General features: G+C 36.6%; 1 protein-coding gene across 7 annotated transcripts in view; it reads left to right on the forward strand.

The window, feature by feature from the left end:
- Nucleotides 1–17,396, forward strand: part of AKT3 (AKT serine/threonine kinase 3) — a 281,315-nt gene that overhangs the window by 172,380 nt on the left and 91,539 nt on the right. For all 7 annotated transcript variants that reach the window (XR_009490745.1, XM_024975971.2, XM_059875195.1 and 4 more), the window contains 2 exons: nucleotides 1,990–2,134; nucleotides 13,635–13,766. Coding sequence is in view for 6 of the 7 variants with exons in the window: in XM_024975971.2 (XP_024831739.1) it covers nucleotides 1,990–2,134; nucleotides 13,635–13,766 (277 nt within the window). In the remaining variant the exon portion in view is untranslated. The remainder of the gene's footprint in view (nucleotides 1–1,989; nucleotides 2,135–13,634; nucleotides 13,767–17,396) is intronic.

The raw sequence follows: 17,396 nt of genomic DNA on the forward strand, positions 1-17,396 counted from the left end.
CATGGGTATAACTGGAGATTGTCATACTAAGTGAAGTAAGTCAGAAAGAGACAAATATTGTATGATATCACTTACGTGTGAAACTTAAAATATGATGCAAATGAACCTGTCTGTGAAACAAAAACAGAATCGTGAACCTGGAGAACAGCCTGTTGGCTGCCAAGGGGGACGAAGTTGGGGAAGGGATAGAGTGGGAGGTTGGGGGTAGCAGATGCCAGCTTTTATATATATAATGGCCTTGCTGTACAACGTAGAGAAGTGGGTCAATATCCTATGATAAACCATGATGGAAAAGAATATATTAAAAAAGAATGTGTATATATAAATATATATATGTATGTGTATATGTATATAAAAAACTGAATCAACTTTGCTGTATGGTAATAATTAGTATTGTAAATCAGCAGTACTTCAATAAAAATATTGATCAAAAAAAGAAGAAAGAACTATAGTCCAGTATACTTGTTACTATAGTGAATGCAAAATTTCTTAACAAAATTTTGACAAACCGGATTCAAGAAAATATGTAAAAGGTCATACGTTATGACTAAATGGAATTTATCATATAATTCAGTTGTATTAAATCTGAAAATCATCCAACTAAATTCACTATATCAGAAAAGAGAAATGACATGGTCATTTCAACAGGTGCAGAAAAAGTGTTTGAAAAACCTCCCAACACCCTTTCATAACAAAAACACTCAACTGGTTAGGAACGGAAGGGAACTTAATCAATTTGATTAAGTGTATCTACAAACAAACTACAACTTATATAATATTCAGAGGTAAAAGACTTGATACTTTCTGCCTTAAGATCTGGAACAAAATAAGAATGTCTGCTCACCACTTTTATCTAATATTGTACTGATGGTCTGCTCTAGACCATTACAGGGCAAAGAAATAAAAGGGAAACACACTGAAAAGGAGGAGGTAAATTGCTCTCCTTTATGGACCATGTGGTTGCATGTGTGGAATATCCAAAAAAATAAAAGCTATTAGAACTAGTAAATGAATTTATTAAGGCTATAGAACATATGGTCATCATACCAAAAGCAATTATATTTCTAAATACTAACCAAAAAATTTGAAAAAAAAAAATTTAAACCTCCACAGTAGCATAAAAAAATACTTAGAAATAAATTTAGTTTGTGGTTTGCAAGACATTTTCACAGAAATTTACAAACACTGCATTGGATAATTAAAGATCTAAATAAATGGAGAGCTATACCATGTTCATGGATTAGAAGACTTAATTTATTAAGGTACCAGTTTCCTCCAGATTGATCTATAGATTTAATGTAGTTCCACTTAGAATTCTAGCAAAGTTTGTCTTATGAAATCTACAGACTGATTTTATACAAATTGTATATGGAAGTGCATGATCCTTTATCTGATAGCACAACTGTCAAAAGTAAAAGCCTCATATTACTGCTCTGATATCCTATTATTTAAGCTACAAACTGCCTATCAGTTTTTTAAAAAGAAACTTACCTATGATCTGGGAATAGATTTTGCCTTTGAAAAGTTTTTCGAACTTTTTTAAAAATTTATTTTAATTGGGGGAAAATTGCTTTACAATCTTGTGTTGGTTTCTGCTGTCCAACAACACACATCAGCCATAATTTTATCACCTCCCTCTATTGGACCTTAATAGAGAAACTGAGTATGTCAGTGATGGACTTACAGATGTGTACAGATAATTAAGATTTAATCATACTTTTAAATAATTTTTACTGTTTTTTTACAATCATCATCTCCTCCTCCTCCTCTTCTTCTTCTTCTTTTTAGCTCCAAATAAATGCTAGTATTGATAAAAACTTTAGGCCTGTAATGTAAAATACTTCTAGGATCAAATTCATCTTCGAGTTATGGTGGGGGATATGCACTATTTTGAAATAGACTTTGTGTTGACTTTATACTTTATAGAAGAGAAATATTTGCATCATTTACAATTCTTTATTAATGGGAATTTTTTTCTTGTTTCTATAGGGAAGAATGGACAGAAGCTATCCAGGCTGTAGCAGACAGACTCCAGAGGCAAGAAGAAGAGAGAATGAATTGTAGTCCAACTTCACAAATTGATAATATAGGAGAGGAAGAGATGGATGCTTCTACAACCCATCATAAAAGAAAGGTAGAAAAGAACATTTATTCCCCTCTTCAGCACAACATTTATGTGTGTGGAAGAAAGATGTCAACAATTGCCATTTGCAGAAATCGTTAGCCAGTTATCTTATGATATGCCATTACATTGGTGTGAATGGATTTTAATCAGGTGGATCTTAAACCTGTCATTGTTTAAAACCACATAATTGAAACATCACTTTATTTCAGTGTTTCAGCAATTAGCACTGAATGCTGAAAGGGCTTGTTAGGATGCGGTGACTGATGTGCCATCATACGACTTTATAATTTGCATTTTTCCCTTACTGTTTTTAATACTATTTTAGAAACTTGGAAATAAAATGTTTTCCCTAATGATTTGGTCTTTTTCCATTTGGCATTCTGTGTTCTCCTGAAAGCAGAAGCTTGAATGGCTCTGTGAACTTCCTGCTTGGTGCCCCAGCCTTACTAATATCAGCAGAAAAGTGAGCAATCTTGGAAATTATAGCTTTTTATTTTAATGGCTGCTTCTAAGCCAGTGAGGGAAACAGACTTTTCCTACCCTCAGTGCTCTAGAATAATAAACACCAATGTATGTATCTAAGGGAATTGTAAATTGTGTCTTTCATTACTATAGAATATTGAAAAGCATCTTCCTATGCAAAAAGGGGTATTTTAAGATTAAGGGTATAAGTGTTCAAAATAGATGAACATGCCATTTTTTTATGTTAGAATATATTTATTATATTAGATTTTAAATTAATCTTCAGGTTAAAAATTCTAATTCTTAAGATAATTATCCATGTAATTTTGTATTAGCACAGTGGTTAAGAACTCTTTGGTGTTAGACTGCCTGAGTTCAAATCTCTTTTTCCTATGTGCTAAAGATGTGAAGGTAGGCTTTGCAATTACAATTTAGATTTAGTTAATTACCCTTTCCTTATCTGAAATTTCTCTTCTAATTAGAATTACATTCTATGCTTGATCTTAACCAAATGTCTGAGAACCCTATCTAACTTCCTTGAAGACTTATCCTCTACTTGTTAGCTGACCTGTATCCCTCTTTTCTTTTGAGTCTCCTTATCTACCCTGTGCCCTTGTTCCTTAGTTATTGGCAAGAGAAAAACACAGTCTAGCTTTACCTCCTTCTCAGAGAGAAAGTTCTTTTGCTCATGTATGTTCACATGTACACAATTAATTTGAAATTTGACTGTGCTCATAAATTTAAAGTCATATCCTGATTATTCTCATCTTTTGAGTAATAAACTACTTCATTCAATAGCAAACTATATCAGCTGTAGAATTTCTTAGTAACAAAGATTAATAGTAAGATGTTGTCTAAATAGCTAGAGGTTGAAATTGGGACTTTTATAACACTCTTAACTAGAAATACTGTTAGTGGTGTAAAAATTTTGGAAATGAAAGGGGAAATTTATAGAACTTTGAATGAAGAGAGGCAAACATTTTGAATGATACAAGAATGGAAAAGAATGGAAAATACTACTTTTTCTGTTAAGGCTGGTTGTAAATGATTTTTTAAGCATAATACATTTTCCTGTTTTCAGTTACCAGTGTCGATTGTCTTAGGGTTTCTCACCTTTACTAGTTATCACTTGTAAGCATTTATTATATGCTTATTTCATGCTAGGCTCTGAGCTGTACTTCCGTATGTATTATCTCATTTGATCCTTTTAGGAATCATACAAGGATAGGCACTGTTACTATTCCATTTCATACTTGAGTCATCTGATATTTAGAGAAGTTAAATATCTTGTTCAAGTATGTAGTGACTTTACACACTATGCAACTTCAGTGTGCAGTCTGCTTTTTATTGATTCACATATCTTGAGCTTCTGCAACCTCTATATTGTTATAACATAATCAAGCTATATTAGAAAGAAGATTATACAGACAGCCTCTCATTTTGTACTTTGTTTCTTGAAATAGTATGTTGTATTGTTGCTTTTACAGAGTGGTTGGATATTAATTAATTTCATTTTGTATTAGAGCACTTTTGGAAAAATCAGTCGAGTTTCAATATTATAGAATACTGGTGGAAAGGGAAACTTTTGTTGTCCTACTGCTTGTGTTCAAGTCCTGGATCTGCCATGTGTATTATTGTGGGGGAAGTTTCTTAATTCTTCTGTCCTTTAGTTTCTTTATCTATAAAAGGGATATAACAGTGGTATTTACCTCATAGAGTTGTGAGGATTAAAAATATAGTTGGGAGTATATGTAAATTGTTTATATACTAAATGCTCAGTGGATATTAGCTAGTATTAGATAGTATTTTACTTTATCCACATAAGGATAATTAAACATTCACATATTTTTGAAACAGAGTCTCTTAGAATTTTCTTGTTGAAACTAAGTCTCCAAAATGAAAAACTGATAGAAGTATTATTTTGAATTTTGGAATGGGGTCCATTTTCTTGTTTGGCCTGTATCTTATTTCCTTGTAATTTTAATACTTCATTTAAAATGAAATGGTATAGAATAGTTTGAAATAACAGAGTACAGAAAAGAACATTTGTACCACTAACTACCTGTGCTAGAACAATCCTAATAACTTGGTTCAAAAGGGTGAAATATTACTATCACTTCCTTAGGATAAATGACTCTAAAACTACAGTTGACACTTGGACAACACAGAGGCTTGGTGAGCCCACCCTCTGTACAGTTAAGAATCTGCCTTTAATTTATAGTTGACCCTCTGTGTCTGGGTTCTTCTCAGTCTGTGGTTCCTCTGAAGCAGCAGTACCTCCATATCCACAGTTGCTTTGTATCTGTCTGTGGTGGTGCATCTGAGGATTCAATCAATAGTGGATCAAAAAAAAAATCGATTGAAAAAAATCCACAAATCAGTGGGCCCATGCAGCCCAAACCCATACTGGTCAGGAGGCAACTGTGTATCCTTTGTGAGTGTTACTTATAAGAAGACTTGTGTACATTCAGATTATTTTTAATTTTAGATTGTAAACCCAAATATTCTGTGATAAGATTATCCTTCTCATAATTTACGGAGTACATTTTCTTTGTTCACTTTTTGACAGATGGATACTAGGAGGAAGAGAATAGCTACTGATAATGATAGCTATGCTGAGAATTGTCCTGACTGTTCCCTCTTGTTTGAGTCAGACAGATGGTTATTTTCCTTAGTGGTAGAGTATTGCCATAGTATCTGCTCTTCCGATTGAAACTCTTGCAGAGGGAAAGATAATGGTGGTAGAGAGAAGAGGCAATAGCCTTGCAACCAGATTCAAGTGCTGATCTTTGTTTAAATTAAAAGATGATGTTTCAAAGGAATTTAATTAGAAAACTCAGAAATGTCTAACCTTGGTCTGCCAAGCTGCCACTATCTGGACCCTGTAATGTATGTAAAGGGCCACAGTAAAAGAATTAATAGCCAAATGAAAATACAATTTTTGGTTAGTTTTTAAGTGATCAGTATAGACTTCTCTGGACATAGTTGGTTATCATCTCATGACTTAGGAAGTATAATCAGTAAAGTATAATTCAGTTCAGTTCAGTCACTGAGTAGTCTGTGACTCTTTGCGACCCTATGGACTGCAGTACTAAAGTATAATTAGTACCTCCTATATTCCCATTATGTCTGATTCCAGTTCTTGGAATTTTATTATTTAATGTCCGACTACCATAACTCATAGCAATCACTAGCATACAGAGAAGGAGAGAAAGAAAAGAATAGACCTGAAATCAAGTCATTTCTCACTTCCTACCTAGAGGGAGGAGCTGTGTTGTAGAAATTGACTTGATAAGATTAGTGCTTCCCCTTACCTTGGGGAAAACGCACTAGAGGAATGGAGGAGAGATGTGGGCAGAGAGGTTTACTTCTTGAAAGACTTCTTTTCACTCCTGGGACCTTATTTGGTGTATCTCTTACATTGTAAATGTATACGGAATTGATCTTTTGGGCCAAACTTGCTAAAACATGCGTCTTTTAGCCTAAAACACCCACATTGATATGTTACAGAGATTATGTACAGGAAAGAGTATAATTCTGTAAAAATATTTCCTAACAAATTCTTAGGTTTGGGTTTTGGAAGATTACTTTTCTATGGATTATCTAATGCTCTTATTAAAAAATTTTTTATTGAAGTATTTTTATAAAAGTTTCAGCTATTAAAATTTTTTTTTAATTGGAGTATTGTTCATATACAAAATTATGTTAGTTGATTTACAATATTGTGTTGGTTTCCCCTTTGGTAACCATAGTTTGTTTTCTGTAAAGAATTCGTTTGTACTGGTTTTTAAATTTCCACATATAAATGGTATTTATTGTCTTTCTCTGTCTGAATTACTTCACTTCACTTCTCTAGGTCCATTCAAGTTGCTGCAAATAGCTTTATTTCATTCTTTTTTATGGCTGAGTAATATTTAGTTGTATGTATGTGTGTGTATACATATACACATATATACGTGTACATATATATGTATGTACATATGTACACACATATGTACATACACACATATATACATAAACACACATTTGTTGTTTTACTTGCTAAATTGTGTCCAACTCTTTTGCGACATCATGGATTGTATAGCCTGCTAGGCTCCTCTGTCCATTGAATTTTCCAAGCAGGAATACTGGAATGGGTTGCCATTTCCTACTCCAGGGGATCCTCCTGACCCAGAGATCAAACCCATGTCTCTGGTGTGTCCTGTGTTGGGAGGCAGATTCTTTACCATTGAGCTACCTGGGAAGACCAGATATTAATACATACCACATATATATCCATTCATGTGTTGATGGACACTTAGATTTCTTCCATATTTTTGCTGTTGTAAATAGTATGTCATGCTCTTAATTTTAAATAAAATCTTATTGTATCTTTGCCCTTAACACTATCCAAAAAAGGAAAATAAGTTGCATTTTATTTGCAAAGAATAGATAATCACTGTGTATGCTGCACTGAAGATGAGCATTTGCTATCATGGATACTTCTTAATTTTTCTAAAGTTTTATCAAACTGGATCTGATACAACCTAGATATCTTTGAGAGATGAGTAGATACAGAAGTTGTGGTACATATATACAATGGAATATTTTTCAGCCGTAAAAAGGAACACATTTGAATCAGTCCTAATGAGGTGGATGAACCTAGAGTCTATTATACAGAGTGAAGTAAGTCAGAAAGAGAAAAACAGATTTTGTATATTAACACATATACATGGAATCTAGAAACATGGTATGATGAACTATTGGCAGGGCAGTAGTAGAGACGCAGGCATAGAGAACAGACTTGTGGACATAGCGGGGGAAGGAGAGGGTGGGATGAATTGAGAGGGTAGCGTGGAAACGTATACATTACCATATGCAAAATTAGATAACCAGTGGAAATGTGCTGTACGATGCAGGGAGCTCAAATCAGGTGCTCTATGACAACCTGTAGGGGTAGGAGCGGGGAGGGAGTTGCGGGAGGGAGGGGACATATGCATACCCACGACTGATTCATGTTGATGTCTGGCAGAGACCAACACATTATTGTAAAGCAATTATCCTCCAATTACAAAGAAATTTTAAAAAAAGCTAAGAATTAAAAAAAAAACCCCCCCTTAAAAATAGATATGATAAATGTTTCTGATTTAATCATATATAATGCTTTGTTAGACACATAAATTTCCATGTGAATTCTTCTTTTAAAAAAGATTGACAAACTGACAGAAGCTGTGAAATTTAGTGTTAAAGCTGTCATCCCTCTTTTAACCTCCTTGTCCCTAAGAATTACAGTCCTTAAAGAAGGTAGTACTGTTTCATTAATGTATATTGCTTTTCAGGTGAAAATGTCATAAAGCAGTTTATAAATTCTTTTCTAATCTTTATCCCCAGAATTCAGTTTCAGTTTATATGATATTTAGTATTTAATAATGGAACACAGTATCATTTTCCAGTATTTTTAGATATAAAGTGAGAGAAGGTACTATTCAGATGAAGCTTTGAGCAATAACGTAACATATGGCTTAGTTACAAGATGTGGATCAAAAACCACCATTTGATTGCTGCGATTTATGTCAGAGAATGTTCTGCCTGTTTTCCTCCCTAGAGTTTTATAGTATGCATTCTTACATTTAGGTCTTTAATCTATTTTGACTATATTGTTGTGTATAGTTTTAGTGAATATTCTAATTTTGTTGTTTTACCTGTAGCTGTCCGGTTTTCCCGGCACCACTTACTGAAGAGACTGTCTTTTCTCCATTGTATAGTCTTGCCTCCTTTATAATAGATTAAGTGACCATAGGTACATGGCTTTATCGCTGGACTTTTTATGCAGTTCCATTGATCTGTGTTTCTGTTTTTGTGACAGCACCCTACTGTTTTAATGACTATAGCATTGCAATATAGTCTGATGTCTCAGCTTCCGATTCCTCTAGTGTCATTGTCTTTCTCTGGATTGTTTTTGGCCATTTAGGGTCTTTTGTGTTTCCATACAAATTAAAATTTTTTTGTTCTACTTCTGTGAAAAATAAAGTTGCATAATAATAAATATCCCCTCACTTTCAGTCTGTATGTGTCTCTAGGTCTGAAGTGGATCGCTTGTAGACAGCATATATTTGGGTCTTGGTTTTGTATCCATTTAGCCTGTCTGTGACTTTTGGTTGGAGTATTTAATCCATTTACATTTAAGGTAATTATGGATATGTGAGTTCCTATAGCCATTTTATTTGTTGTTTTGGATTTGTTGTTTTTTTCTGATTTGGTGATACTGAATTCTCTTACTTTTGCTTTTCTGTAAAGCTTTTGATTTCTCTGTCAAATGTAAATGAGAGCCTTGCTGAATATTCTTTTTTCTTTCATCACTTTAAGTGTATCATAACTTAAAGAAGTATCATATGTAAAGAAGTGTCGTAACACTTAAAGAAATATCATATGTAAAGAAGTATCATAACACTTCTTTCTGGCCTGCAGAGTTTCTGCTAGAAAATCAGCTGATAACTTTATGAGGATTCTCGTGTATGCTATTTGTTGGGTTTCCTTTATGGCTTTTAATGTTTATTTGTCTTTAATTTTTGTCAGTTTGATTAATGTGTCTGAGTGTGTTCCTCCTTGGGTTCACCTTGTACAGGATTGTCTGTGATTCCTAGCCAAGTGACTGTTTCTTTTTTCATGTTAGGGAAGTTTTTAGCTATAATCTCTTTGAATTCTTCAAATATTTTCTCAGGCCCTTTCTCTGTTTCTTGTCCTACTGGGACTCCTATAATTGAATGTTAGTGCATTTAATACTGTCCCAGAGGTCTCTGATGCTGTCATTTCTTTTTATTCATTTTCCTTTGTTCTGTGGTAGTGATTTCCACCACTGTGTCTTCCACCTCACTTTTGTTCTTCAGCCTCAGTTATTCTGTTGCTGCTTCCTTCTAGTGTCTTTTTCATTTTAGTTATTGTATTGTTCACCTCCATTTGTTTGCTCTTTAAATCGTCTAGCTCCTCATTAAACATTTTATGTATCTTCTCAATTTGTGCCCCCAACTCTTTTTTGAGATTTTGGATCATCTTTCCTATCATTACTCTCAATTCTTTTTCATGTCAATTTTCTGTCTCCTGTTCAGTTAGTTGCTCTTGTGTGCTTTTATCTTGGTTCTTTGTTTGCAGCACATTTCTCTGTTGTCTCATTTTGTCTTTCTGTGTTTGTGGTCTCCGTTCCATAGGCCACAAGGCCATAGTTCCTCCTCTTTCTGACGTCTTCTTCCTGGTGAGAATGTAGGTCCACGGGCTTGTGTAGGCTTCCTAGCGAGTGGGATTGGTGCCTTCCTTCTCGTAGGTGGAGCTGGGCCTTGTCCCTCTGATGGACAGGGCTGTGTCAAGGGGTGTGTTTTGATGTGGCCGTGAGCTCAGTATGCATTAGGCCGTCTGTCCTGGTGGTTGTGTGGCCTGAGGCTTTGCAGCTCTGGAGCTTGCAGGTTGTTGGATGGGGCCGAGTCTTGGTGCCAAAACACGGACCTCCAGGAGATCTCATATTGACTGACACTCCCTGAGACTTCTGTTAGCAGTGAGCAACACAGTGAGCAACAGTTGACCTTCACCTACTCAGGAGTCTCTCTAAGACCCATAGGTGGGTTTAATCCAGGTTTCCATGGAGCTATCACTTTGTGCTGGGTGCCAGCATGCATGAGACCTTGTGTACATCCTCCAAGATGTTTCCCCCAGCCCAGTGGAGCTCCTGCACTCAAACGCTGCTGGCCTTGAAGGCTAAATGCTCTGGGTGTTCTTCTGTCCAACACCATACCCTCAGATTGTCTTGGAGGGCTGTTTAGCGTGGTACATCTCTGAGTAGCCTCTGTGGGTTTAATGCTTTTATGTGTGAGGGTTGTTTTGAGTAGACAGCTGCCACTTCTTTTCTCTGTTGGCCATTATCACATTGATAGGAGTCTGACTGATGTTTTGGTGACCAGAGCCTGCACTGGGTATGAGCAGGGCCTCCTCATTGCTCTGTGATTGTCACTGCCCTGTCAGAGATGGGATCTGCTCCCTAGTTGTTGGTGTAGAGGCCCCCAGATCTGTTCCTTAGCTTTTGTGTTTATGATCTGCAGTGCAGGGTAGGGGGGATTGGAGCACTCATGCTGGAAGGGAAGACACTGTAGCTGTTCACCTGTGAGTGTGCTCTGTTGTGTCACCTGTCACCCTTGTGCCAGCTCTCAGATTACACTGTCGGTGGCACTGCTCTCGACCACACCTCAACTGTGGGTATGCCTTCTGTTGGCCCTGGTGTCTCTAAGATTGTTTTCACCAGGCCACCAGCATAGGTCCCAGGATGCAGTAATCATGGGTGTGGACCCGTTGTGGGCACTATGGAGGCAGCTCCGACTCTAGCCTGGCCCAGTCCCCACATGTATGTGCTGAGAAAGTCTACAGCTGCAAAAGCCTGGCTGTGGGAGCACTCACTGGTCAGATGTTCCATAAGTGCTGAGTTTATAAGGCTGGCCTCAAGACAGTCAGTTCGCCTTTTGGGCAACTGAGAGGAGAGATTCTAGCTTTTCTTCCTTAGTTGCATATCCCCTAGGGCTTAGCTATGGCTTTAGCCTCAACCTCTTCTTGTGGGCCATCCAAAGGGGTCTACTCCCGAGGTGGCCCTGGAACACATGAGTTTGCCTGGATGAGAAGGGGGTACAGAGGCTGCGAGGCAACTGGGATCACGGAGCTCTGGTGGCAAGGAAGTATGGAGACTCTGGCAGCCATAGGCATGAAAGAGTCAGAGTGCTGGGGGCCCTTCCCAGCACTTTGCTGCATGCAGGAGAGTGCATGCTCAGGCGTTGGCAAGGTGTGTGGGGAAGCTGGCTCTACCTAGTGCCCAGGGGCGGGTTCTCAGGGTAGCCGGCAGCTGTGAGTGTGAGAGAGTCTGTCCTGGCCACAGGTGTGAAAGAGCCAGCCCCACCCGGGGCCCTTTCCAGCACCTTACAACTGGTGTGAGAGAGCCACCCAGCAGGGACCCTTCCTAGTGCCTGGGTGTGGGAGAGCCAGCCCCAGTGGGGTCTCTTCCTAGTTGCTGGGGAGGTGAGGGCAGCGGTGGAGAGAGAGGATGCAGTGGCAGCTCCACTTCTGACACATAACAGTGACCCTTTGAGTTTCCTCCACAAACATTCCTACTTGTGGATTTCCTCACTTCCGACCCCTCAGGCTGTCTCCTCACAGCAGCCAACGGCAGATCTCTCCCCGGTTTGCTCCCCAAACCCCATGTTCTTGCCCCCAGCCCCCATCTGCACCGGGAACACAGCTCTCAAGCTGGAGCCCCAGGGCTGGGGCATGGACTGTCTGTGTAGGTCTCACTTCATCCTGCCTACCACAGACCTGTTGTCCTTTTCTGATAACTCCCCTGCTCTGCCAACTGATCGCTCCACTGGTGAGAGGGCTTCCTGCGATGTGGGAACCTCTCCTCGTCTTTTCTCTCTTCTTTCTTTCGTCCTAGCTGGTTTTGCAGGGATCTTTCTTGTCCTTTTGTGTGTCCAAGGTCCTCTTCTAGCATTCAGCCTTTTCTCTGCGAATTGTTCTTTTGTGAATGTATTCTTGATGCTTTTGTAGGGAGTGATGAACCCCACATCCTCCTAACTCCTCCACCATCTTGACCTCACCGCCTTTTCTTTCTTTTTAAACTTTAATTGATTTCCTTTTTCTTTCTTTCTTTTTGGCCACACCGTGCCATGCTGTGTAGCAAGTGGAATTCCAGTTCCTTGATCAGGGATTGAACCTGTGCTCCCTGCAGCGGAAGTGCAGATTCTTAACCACTGGAGAGACTGCCAGGGGCATCCTTAAATGATTTCTGCCCTGATCTTTATTTTATTTATTTTTTTCTAGTTCTTTTGAGTTTAATTTGCTCTTTTTGTAGTTTCTTAAGGTAGAAGCTGAAGTCATTGCTTTGAGGCATTTCTGACATTTACTTCAAATGGGTGGTAAAGAGGAAAGAAATACTTCTAAAAAGGCACAAAACTTTTCAGTAACTTCTGATTGTTGGTAGGAAAAAATCCCACCCTCTTAAATTGTTTCTGTTATTGTTTTGGTCATGCTGTGTGACATGCAGGATCTTAGTTCCCTGACCGGAGAGCAAAGCGGCACCTCCTGCCGTGTGGAGTCTTAACCACTGGACTGCCAGGGAAGTCCAGTTTGTTATTTTAATATCCTTCTAGATGGAATTTAAATTTAAGATTGTAAACTAAGCATACCTCCTCTTTCATCTAAAGCCTATTAAAATGATAGTAAAGAAATTTTTAAAAGGGAAAAGTTCACAAAAATGAAAAGCTGGATGGCGGAAAGGCCATAGTAAACAAACATCATCAAATTTTTGCAAGTTTATGGATAAATAAAGCAGAGCAGGATAAGCATTCATAGAGGAAGCTATAGAGAGCAAGTAGTAATTCGCCTCAGTAAAATCCTGGTAATCACCTTACTTAGAGATGGGAATGAGAAATGAAATTGAAAACAGGCAGGTTAGAGACATTCTTAAAGAGTTTCATGACTTCCTCTTCTGAATTGGACCACGTGTTTTCTCAGCAGATGTACTGCTGTTCTCTTTCTTTGAACTGAGCTGCAGAATTCTTTTCAGTGTTTCTTATACACGTATCTTTCTTTTTCTTGGAGTCCATCCTTATTTTGATAGAGTACATTCTCAAACACTCCATTCAAAAGTACTTTTCTCTTGGATATATTTGGAAATGTTTGTGGAGGAGGACATTTTTGATTGACTCATCATGTAGGGGAGTGGCACTACTAAATCCTTAGAAACTTGAATACTTGGAAGTTTTATTTTTCCCTTTGCCCTTATATTTTACCAATAATGAATAGTTGAGAGATTCTGTGCTCAAAATTACTGTCTCCACTATCTGAAAATTGTTTAAATTATTTCCAGCATCCATGGTTATGGATGGGAAAGCCGATGCCAGGCTGATCCTGATTAACTTAAGCGTTCTTAGAAATTGGTAAAATTTGATTTTGAGTAGATAATGCCAAATATATACATAAACGTTTACAAATAAATTTCATCAGATGTTTCATATTATATATTTTAATTTGTATTTTTCAGACAATGAATGATTTTGACTATTTGAAACTACTAGGTAAAGGCACTTTTGGGAAAGTTATTTTGGTTCGAGAGAAGGCAAGTGGAAAATATTATGCTATGAAGATTCTGAAGAAAGAAGTTATTATTGCCAAGGTAATAATACAAGAGTTGATTATTAAATTTTTGTTTATGTTGTCCACGTGTGTGTGTGCTCATGCACGCACATGACTAGACTGTAGAAATTCCATTAAATAAGCAAAATGTTGATTTAGGCTACAGCTGCATAATATGTGTATATTGATATTTATTTATAGTATTAAAATTTTCAAAAGTTTATAATATTATCTATTACATACAGTCTTTTATTCTTTTCAGAGGAAATTTTAGTCTATGTTCGTTTGGGAGAATGTTTCACTCTGTATTTGGGACCTGTGTCACTAATTATACTAGTGATTTTTTGATATTCCCCTAACAGTTTGAGTTTTTTATTAAAGTAGCGAATAGTATAGATTATTAGCATAGATTATTTGTACTGATAAATTTTATATAATTGTTGAATGGAAAAGCATCCTTAGTAGATTTGAAACTACTAGAATAATAAAACTAAAATGATCACTACTATATGTCTACTTAAAATTTATCACTACCCATGGGTACAAACTTTATTTCTTGTCATGAGAACTCTTAAGATTTATTTTCCTAGCATCTTTCCAATACACATGACAGTATTATTAACTATTTATCATCCTGTACATTAAATCCCCAGGAATTCTTTATTTCCCAACTAGAATTTTGTAGTTTCTTTTAAAGTGTTTATTAAATTGAATTATACTTGGTTTATAATATTATCTTAGTTTCAGGTGTATAGCTTAGTGATTCACTTATTTTTTGTGATTATATTCCATATTAAGATTATATTCCATGTTAAGTATAATTCTCTGAGATACACAATAAATCCTTGTTACTTATCTATTTTATGTATAGTAGTTTGAATCTGTTAATCCCATATGCCTAATTAGTCCATCATTTCTGGTAATAAGTTTATTTTCTGTGTTTGTGAGTCTTTCTGTTTTATTTATAGAATTCATTTAATTTTTTTTAGATTCCTCATAAAAGTGATACAGTATTTGTGGGTCTGTGTCTGACTTAACATCACTAAGTATAATGATCTCTAGGTCCTTTCATGTTACTGCAGATGGCATCATTCATTCTTTTTATGGCTGAGTAGTATTTCATTGTGTATATGTATGTATGTGTGTTTATGTACATATGCCACCTCTTGTTAAATTGATCATCTACTGATGGGTACTTGACTTGTTTCCATGTCTTGCCTGTTATGAATACTACTGCTGTGAACATTCAGGTGCATGTATTTTTTTTAAATTGATTTATTTTTAACTGGAGAACAATTGCTTTATTGTATTATGTTAGTTATCAATATGAACCAGCCATAGTTAAATGTAGTTTTTGTTTTTTCTGAATATATGCCCAGGAGTGGGATTGGTGGATCATATGGTAGTTCTGTTTTTAGTTTTTTAAGGAACTTCCATACTGTTTGCCATAGTGGCTACACCAGTTTACATTCTTACCAACAGTGAGAGTTCCTTCTTCTCCATATCTTCTCTAGCATTTATTATTTGTAGCCTTTTTGATGATAGTCATTTTGACAAGTGTGAAATGGTACTGAAGTGACAGTGTACTCCACTGTGATTTTTATTTCCTTTTCTCTAATAATTAGTGAGGGCTTCTTCAGTGGTAAAGAATCTGCATACCAATGCAGGAGACCCAGGTTCAATCCCTGGGTCACAAAGTCCCCTGGAGGAGGGCATGGCAACCCGCTCCAGTATTCTTGCCTGGAAAATCCTGTGGACAGAGGAGTCTGGTGGGCTATAGTCCATGGGGTTGCAAAAGAGTTGGATATGACTTAGCAGCTAAACAACAGCAAAAATAATTAGTGATGTTGAGTATCTTCTTTGGAGGAATGTCTGTTTAGTGCTTCTGCCCACTTTTTAATTAGGTTTTTTTTTTTTTTAATTGAGTTCTATGAGCTTCTTGTATATTTTAGATATTAATTTCTTATCAGTAGTATCTTTGAAAATATTTTCCTCCCATTCCTTAAGTTTTTTTGTTTTGTTTTGTTGATGGTTTCCTTTGCTGTGCAGAAAAATTTTAAGTTTATTTAAGTCCCATTTTTTGTTTTATTTTTGCTTATACTTCTTTTGTTTTCAGAGACTGACCTAAGAAAATACTGCATTAATTTATGTCCAAGAATATTTTGCCTGTGTTCTGGTCAAGGAGTTTTGTTGTGTCATGTCTTATATTTAGGTCTTTAAATCATTTTGAGTTTATTTTTGTATACGGTGTTAGGGAGTGTTCTAATTTTATCGATCTATATGCAGCTGTTTAACTCTCCCATCACCATTTGTTGAAGAAGCTGTCTTTTCTCCCTTTTATATACTTGCCTCCTTTGTCATGGATTGACTATAGGTGCATGGGTTTATTTATGGGCTCTCTATTCTGTACTGTTGGGCTATAAATCAGTTTTTGTGCCTGTACCATGCTGTTTTGATTACTGTAGCTCTGTGATATAGTCTGATGTCAGGGAGCATGATATTTCCAGCTCTGATCTTCCATCTCAAGATTGCTTTGGCAATTCAGGGTCTTTTGTGGTTCCATATGAATTTTAAGAATATTTGTTCCAGTTCTATGAATAAAGTCATAGGTATTTGGATAAAAATTGCATTAAATCTGTAAATTGCTTTGGGTATGGCCATTTTAATGATATTAATTGTTCCAGCCCAAGGGCATGGGATCTTTCCCTTTCATTTTTGAATTGTCTTCAGTTTCCTTTATCAGTGTTTTATAGTTTTCAATGTATAGATTTTTCACCTCCTTGGTATTTTATTTTCTTGATGTGATTTCAAACAGGATTTTTTTTTTCTTCCCCTTGTTGATATATCATTGTTAGTGTAATGAAAGAGATTTGTGTATATTGATGTTTTATCCTGCTGTCTTGCTGAATTCATTTAGTAGTTCCACTAGTTTTTGTGTAGTGTTAGTGTTGGAGAAGGAAATGGCAACCCACTCCAGTGTTCTTGCCTGGAGAATCCCAGGGACGGGGGAGCCTGGTGGGCTGCCGTCTCTGGGGTCGCACAGAGTCGGACACGCTGAAGTGACTTAGCAGCAGTAGCAGCAGTGATTTTTGTGGGTTTTGCTGTCTTAAATGATCACAGAAGAACTCATTGAGAAAGTGAAATTTCAGTGAACATTCGAAGGAAATGAGGAAGCAAACCATTCAGGTATTTGGGAGGAAGAATATTCCTGATAGAGGAAATCACAACCAAAAAAAGCACTGAGGAAGCAGCATATTTTAAAAATAGCTAGGAATCTAGTCTAGCATGGCCTGCATAGAGTAAAAACAGTGGAGAGTTGTTTATGATAATGGTAGATGCTGTAAGGATATTGGTTTTTACTCATTGTACTGGTCAGCCATTGGAAGTTTTTATACTTTTTTTTTTTTTTACTATATCATGTATAGTCACATGATATAGTTTTCATTTTAATATCACCTTGGCTGTAGTGTTGAGAATAGACTGTGGAAGCAGGGAGCTTGTTAGGAGTTAACTACAATAATCCAGATAATTGATTATAGTGGCTTGCATCAGGGTATTAGCAGTGGAGGTGGTAAGACATATTCAGTCATATTCAGCATATTTTGATGAAGAACCATCAGGATTGCATGACAGATTGAATAATAATATGGTGGCTCAGTTGGTAAAGAAT

This window comes from Bos taurus, chromosome 16 (genome assembly GCF_002263795.3).
Source record: "Bos taurus isolate L1 Dominette 01449 registration number 42190680 breed Hereford chromosome 16, ARS-UCD2.0, whole genome shotgun sequence".
NCBI lineage: Eukaryota > Metazoa > Chordata > Mammalia > Artiodactyla > Bovidae > Bos > Bos taurus.